The sequence below is a fragment of the Momordica charantia genome (genome assembly GCF_013281855.1).
Source record: "Momordica charantia cultivar OHB3-1 chromosome 4 unlocalized genomic scaffold, Mcharantia_2.0 BLBB01000004.1, whole genome shotgun sequence".
NCBI lineage: Eukaryota > Viridiplantae > Streptophyta > Magnoliopsida > Cucurbitales > Cucurbitaceae > Momordica > Momordica charantia.
The window spans coordinates 17,107,623-17,114,920 of NW_028275162.1; the positions used below are offsets into that span (position 1 = coordinate 17,107,623).

At 31.4% G+C, this 7,298-nt stretch overlaps 1 protein-coding gene across 1 annotated transcript; it reads left to right on the forward strand.

The window, feature by feature from the left end:
- The first annotated feature begins 3,811 nt into the window (after positions 1-3,811).
- LOC111024261 (clavaminate synthase-like protein At3g21360) lies at positions 3,812-6,267 on the forward strand. Its single transcript, XM_022301915.2, has 3 exons — positions 3,812-4,211; positions 4,750-5,003; positions 5,671-6,267. The coding sequence occupies exons 1-3, from the start codon at positions 3,846-3,848 to the stop codon at positions 6,014-6,016; spliced, it is 966 nt and encodes a 321-aa protein (XP_022157607.1). The 5' UTR covers positions 3,812-3,845; the 3' UTR covers positions 6,017-6,267.
- Positions 6,268-7,298: the final 1,031 nt, after the last annotated feature.

Sequence of the window (7,298 nt, forward strand, 5' to 3'; positions counted from 1 at the left end):
CCGCTGACTCCAACTACCGTCCATGTACGATCCATACTAGATCTGACCAACTGCCCATCCTACCTCCTCTACGTTCTTGACAGCCATCTTTGTCTCAGTAGAGTCTTTCAGTGCGTGCGAGTGTCCTATGCGCATGGCAAGGCATACTTGTGCTATAGGTTTCTTACTTGGTTGTACTTCGATGAGACACCGATGTTGGATCTTGATGTCTTCATTTCCTTCTTCTTGTATGGAGCCAATATAGTTTTGCATGTATTTCCATGGTTCCTTAAAGCTTTTTGGCTCGGGATCTTGTGATTGGTCCTATAGTTTTATAACATTCTTCCAATTCTTTAAGTGTATAAAAACTCTATCTCTTATTTATTTTTTTTAATAAAAAATTTGTTCATTCTGTCTTTAGTGTTATTTCTTTATTGATTAGTAATAATGTTTCTTCTTCTAACTTGATATACACAATCATCTTAACTTCACACATCTACATAAACAATATTAAATATTTCAATGGAAAAATAAAATAAATATAAAAACTTACGGATTAACCTCACTTCACATTCTTACCTCCTAAATTTTTAACTATGAACTTTTATATATATAATCTTTTAATTCTAGGAATTCAAGAAAAAAATTAGATAAAACTACAAAAGTTTGTGTAATATATATAGATATATTTTCAATAACGACAACATATTAAAACTACAAACTAAATTTTGTCATCTTCCTTCCATATAATTTATTTATTTTTTATTGTTTTATATATAATTTTTATTTGAATTTTGCAAAGTCTAAAGAAGTCGACAATTTGGAGATTGATTGTCTAGTTTACATTTTTTGTTTAACTTTACTTGTATTATGAATTTCAGACTATTTTGAATATAATAGTGTGTGTATTTATATATAAAAAAAACCTTAAAATATAACGTGCGAAGCATGTCCTAAAATAGTAGTAAATATAAAAAGTATGGATGTAGAATAAATATTTTGTAGACAATATTAACCTTGATTTTTTTTAATAATATCCAAATTATTTTTATTTGAATTTATCGTTCTCTCCCGCCGATCTCTCTTTTACGTGCATCTCGTTCGCTTCCTCACTCATCGCTCCACGTTGCTTCTCATTTATTTAGGTCTTTTTTTCTGTCTTTTCTACTCATGCAACCTTTATTTAGTTTATGTATTAATACATTGGTTTAGTGGTGGGTTATAATTCAATAAATTTATCCATATTCCTCATCCAAGAGAGTAACTTCTAAATTGGAATATGAAAACTTTTGTTCTCTAGTAATTTAATACTTTTTACTAATAATAAAAAAATAGAATTTCAAAAGATTTGTACCTTTTTCATCGTCTATTTATATAAAAAGGCATTTTATACCAACATTTTTCACCAAAATGTTTAGATCTATTTTTTTTCTTTAGTTTTAGTTCTCTCTCAGGATTGGTATTTTCCTTTTCTTGGGAAATTATTGTCCATTCAAATAGAGAAAAATAAAATTTTTTCTTATTTTTAAATTTTTTTTTTATAAACTAAGTACGATTTATCAATAAATAGAAAAAAGATTTTCATTTTCTAGGTATGAAATAAAGATATAATTTTGTATTTATTCCTTCTTTCCTTAAAAATATTGCTTTAAAGAAAAAAGTTCATGTTTTTCAATTTAACAACAATTGGTGGTGTTGTTGGAGGATGTATGCTAAAATTAAATCTACGATTTTCTAATTCACATTATCTGATCAACCTATAACATAATATAGAATTTTGAAACATATGTTCTATATACTAAAATAAAAACTAAAAGTCAAAGTAAGTATAACTCAACGATAATTGACATATATCTTCAATTAAGAAGTTGTTAGTTCGATCCCCCACCCCACATGTTATACTAAAAAAAAGAAATAAATAAAAACTAAAAATACCATGTGTTATCAATTTCTTTCACTCAAAATATTACAATATAATAATATTAATTAAGTCGAAATAATGCTCTAAAATGTCTATATCCATTTATTGTTGGTTGTATTTTTGTTGTCAAATGCAAAAATTTTCTAAAAAAATAAATACAACATAAATTATTAACAAATAAGTCTTAACTCACAACATTTTAAAATAAAGCTCGAGCATCTAATATTGAAAATTGGGGCATTTGATTGTAGTAAAGATTTATGATACATGTATAGGGTGTACTTAATGTGTTCGAGCTTGTCCCACAGATGTATTATAAATGATACCTTGGGGCGGATGTAAAGTTAAGCAAATAGCTTGGGCTCCAAAAATAGAAGACTTTGTTGATTGTAAGAGATGTGAAATCCGCCTGTTCTACGGATTTCTTAAGTGTTCGCGTTTATTTATGACATGAAACAACTCGAAGCATGGGTCAAATCACAATAGAGTGCAAGCTGAGTTTCTTCTAAATTTGAATTGATTTTCGTTCATCTTCCAAGTTAATCATAAAGAAAACAATCCCCTATTCCCAATTCCATTCCATTACGTTTTTCTTCCATTTCTCTTTTGCCCCTTTTGATTTCTCATGTGTCTGAGTTCTGAAAGTGGATTCCATTGCATTTTTCTTCCGTTTCTTCGTTGTCCCTTTTGATTTTTTCTGTGTCTGAGTTCCGAAAGTTACAAAATTTATAATCCTTTTTAAGTGTTTATATCTATTTAATTTAGTCTCTCTATTTTGAAGAATTTCAAACTATATTTCTTTGGTTTTAAATGACGGTTTCAATGAATCAACGTAACATATTGTTGCTTGGATTAATAGATAATGATTGGCAATAATACGTATGGCAATCCGAAGTAAGCTAGTTGGAAAAAATATCTTCGCCCTCGTAAGAGAATTTGATGGAACAAAATACACAATTTGAAATGTATTTCGTCTATCTATTAAATCTTTTGGTCACCCCTACAATTTGAAATAATCTTAACCTATGTTTTAAATATAGCTCAATAGTTTAAACAATTACTCCTCTCTTTCTGTTGAACTCAAAGGTTGAAATACTCCCGCCCAACCTTTGTAGTTATATATAATTTAACAAATATTACTATTATTAATAATGTAAATAGGGCCAAATAGTACAATATTTGGGGCGTTAGCTACTTAGCTTAAGCCTAATTAGGTAGCCGCCGTACCAGTCCAAGAATGAAATATGCTTTAGAGCCATAAAACACAAATGGAAGAGTTCAAACCTCCCAATTTTATTTAATGCAACATGTCCGAAACTGAACATTTCGTTTACGACACCACGAAAACAGACGCATATAATGTCTGTTTTTTATTACCAATATGAAACCGACAGATTTTCTTGTGACCTCGCATTGAAAGTACCTATCAAAATAACACATCACACACTTTGAGAGAGAGAGATTTCTCATGCAATCCACTTAGAGAGAGATTGAGGGATCATTTCTTGTAATCCTCCAAAATCAGATCTCTATGTCTAATACGTTGGAATTCACTCGATCCCACATTGAAAAAAAATGAAAATTACAGAGATTACCTCTCTCATTACCAGTTAGTTTCGAGATAGAACCTATGAATATTAATATAGTATCAAAGTCCAACAATTTCAAACTAGCATTAGATCGTTTAAAATATAAGATCCGATTAAGATTGGTGAGACCAAAAATGCCACCAAAACATCTCGAGGGAACCTTGAGATGGAACTTATATATAATACATGTAACTACTTAAAATCCAATTAGAGAGAGAGAGATTTCTTGTGAATATCCCACAATGTAAACAAAAACACAAGAGGTCAAAAACCGAAATCTCTATTTATAAATAACTTCCACTCTGAATGATGAAACACCACAAAAAAATAAAAAAGAGAGAGAGAGAGAAAGAGAGATGGAGTTTTGTTGCAAGGAGTTCAAGGTTGGAAAATGTGAGGGGCAAAAGGAAGTGGATGGAGAAGTGATGCCATTGGTGCTGCAGCCTCCACACCCAGGCAAGGCAGATTTTGAATCCCTTTTATTTGCTCTCAAAAACAACAGGGACTGGTTCGACCAAATAATCATCAAAAACAGCGCCGTTTTGCTCCGGGGATACGACGTGTCGAACGCCCACCACTTCAACGACATCGTCGAAGCCTTTGGCTGGGAAGACATCCGATATGTCGGCCCCGCTCCCCGAACCCATATTTATAAGAGGATTTGGACCGCCAATGAAGGGCCCCTCGATGAGTTCATTTACTACCACCATGAGATGGTTTTGGTAACTCTCCTCTCTCATTTCTAGGTTTTTTTTTTTTTCTTTTGGTCTTTTTAGAGTTAAAAAATTGTCTTCTAAATTGAATATGACTATTGCTTCATATTATACTGAAACAAAAAGTTAAACTTTATGCTTCCAAATTTGATACCAAAGTCAGTTTATGTGGTTGAGTAAAAAATTTTCGCATATGATGCTAGTTTAAACATACTTCTCTTTCTCAAAATTTTGTATATCCTTCAAATTTCACCGATAAATCTTTAAATTTTCAATTTTGCTTTCTAAACTTCTTAGTCTCTTCAAACTTCAATTCTACTCTGATCTTTCTTTTGATTTTTAAACTTGACATCCATATATATATAATTAAAGAATGAACCAAGATTTGGAATAGGATATCAATATTAAATAATAATAATAATATTATTATTATTAAAAACAAATTACAGTTTTAAGAATTGATTAAAATTTTAGAAATCTTAGACCAATATTATACATAAATCTAGAAGTTTACTAAATTTATTTCTGTCCAATATAATGGAAATAGATAAAGGAATATCCAAAGAGGTTAATGTTGTTCTGCGAAATAGCACCACCAGAAGGTGGAGAAACACCCTTCGTTCCAAGTTTCAAAGTTACAGAGAAAATGTTGGAAGAATTCCCAAAAGAAGTGGAAGAGATGGAGAAGAAGGGCCTAAAATATACCTTCACTGCGCTTAGCAAAAATGATACCTCCTCCATGAGAGGCCGAGGTTGGGAAGATGCTTTCGGTACATCAGATCGTAATGAAGCAGAGAAAAGGTAACCATCTCATCGAAGTAATAGTCTATATATAAGATTTACTGGTTAGCATTCATCTTTAATGGACAACTATTAAATTTTTTACAAATAAAAGGGAGAAATACACACGTATAAAAAGCAACCTCAACTAGAAAAAGGATTCTCTGTTGACTATAAAATAATTAATTAATAATCCACTTCTAAACGTAGTAACAATAATGAAATGTCCATAAATCAGAAGTTACAACCTCTTGGTTGGAGATATATGTCAATTATAGCTGAATTATGCTTGTTTTGACTGTAAACCACATCGACGGTTTTGAGCAACTGTGTTAGAAAATGTTAAAAAAAAACCTTTTAAATTCAAAACTCACCTAGTCTAATTATCTTTTTTGCACAGCCCCTAATATTTGAATTATTTTTTATATTTCATTCATCTTTTATGTAGTTTTTTTCAACTGTCACAAATTATTAAAATCCAAAAAATCAAAGTCAAAATACATTTTATTAATTGATTTGAACCTACTGTATATTTTAATTCGATGAAATAGACACAGTAAAGCACATCGCGCACTTCATAAGATAATATAAGACAAGACATATGGCGTACACTAATTTACTTGATTTGAAATTGCTTCTTGTTATAGAAAGTAGGATAGTACCATACTAACTATGTTAATATTTGCAGGGCTAAGGCATTGGGGATGGATGCAGAGTGGCTACCGAATGGAGCGATGAAGACGATATTGGGGCCGAGGTGCGTAACGAAGGTGTTCGAGGGAAGGAAAGGAAGAAGAATGTGGTTCAACACGATGGTCGGGATGCACGGGAAGGAGCACAGCTCCGCTCTAATGGCGGACGGGACGGAGATCGCAGAGAATGTGGTGAAGAGATGCCAGGAGATAATTGAAGAAGAAAGCATCCAGTTCAAGTGGGAAAAGGGGGATGTTCTCTTTTTTGATAACTTGGCTCTGCTCCATGGAAGAAGGCCTTCTCTCCCTCCCAGAAGAGTCTTAGTTGCAACCTGCAAGTAGTTTCAACTCTACTCCTACTCTGCAAGGCCTCTGTGTGTTTGCTATATGGTTCTATCAATAAAAGACTATGCTTTCTGATGTTATATATATACAATTTACAGGAATTCATAAAGTGATCATTTACTCTGTTTAGAAATGCCGGTTGGTATGTACTCCTTCCCTCGAGATCGAAGGTTCGATCCCCATATCCCAAAATTGTTGTACTAAAAGAAAGCTAAGAAATAATAATGTTAAATAATATTAAATAGTTTGCCCAACTTTTCAATAAGTATCTCTGGAGAAATAATAATGTTAAATATTTTGCCATTATTGGAGGCCACTAAGGAAAATCTGTGGCTACTAGATCATACCTTTTTTCCATTGTCAAGACGTGACAATTTTTTGCCACTAGATCATACACTTTGTTCAAAGACAAGATGTGACAAATGTGAGGCTATTAAAATTTATTTGACAGCCAAAAATATATTTTGAACTATAAATATAGGTGTACACCTTAACAAACCATCCCAAATCCCCAACTCCAAATTAATTATTTTGTGACATAAAAAGTAAAGAAAATTTCTCCTTCCAAGAGGTATTGTTCTTTCTTTCAAGAGAGAAAGTATGTAACACCTAGTTTTATAGTGAAGTTCTTCTATTATTGTCCATGGTTTTTACCTTTGTTTAGGAGTTTTCCTAGATAAAATCAATGTGTCTTATTCTTCCTTTCTCCTTCATTATTACTTCTCAATCTATCGTAGTTGCAATCTACTCTATTCGGTCTCAATCCTCTTCAACAACTAATTTCTCATTTATTTTGTTATCTATCTTTTAAAAACATTCTCAAAATCCAAATCAAATTAGTATAACTAAAAAAAAAGTTTTTAAAAACTTTATTCTCGTTTTTAAAATTACAAGGAATTGAAATATGGTTTCAAGGAAGATGAAAAACATATCATACAATGGGTAAGAAACCAAGATTAATTAAAAGAAAAACATCAAATAGGGCCTAAAGAAGATTCTCGTTCCCAATTTCTACTTTGCAGTTTTAGAATCTCGTTCCCAATTTCTACTTTGCAGTTTTAGAATTTCTACTTTGCAGTTTTTTAAAAATATGTGTTTGATAATTATTTCTTTTTGTTTCTTATTTCTATTTTTAAGAAACAATCCCAAACTTTGTATACATATTTCAAAACAACAAAATCTAGTTTTTCATTTCTAGATCCTCCTTTTCAGTTTTTCAAACAATACCATTTTGGTCCCTTTTGGTCCCCGAGTTTTCACATATAGATCACTTTGGCCA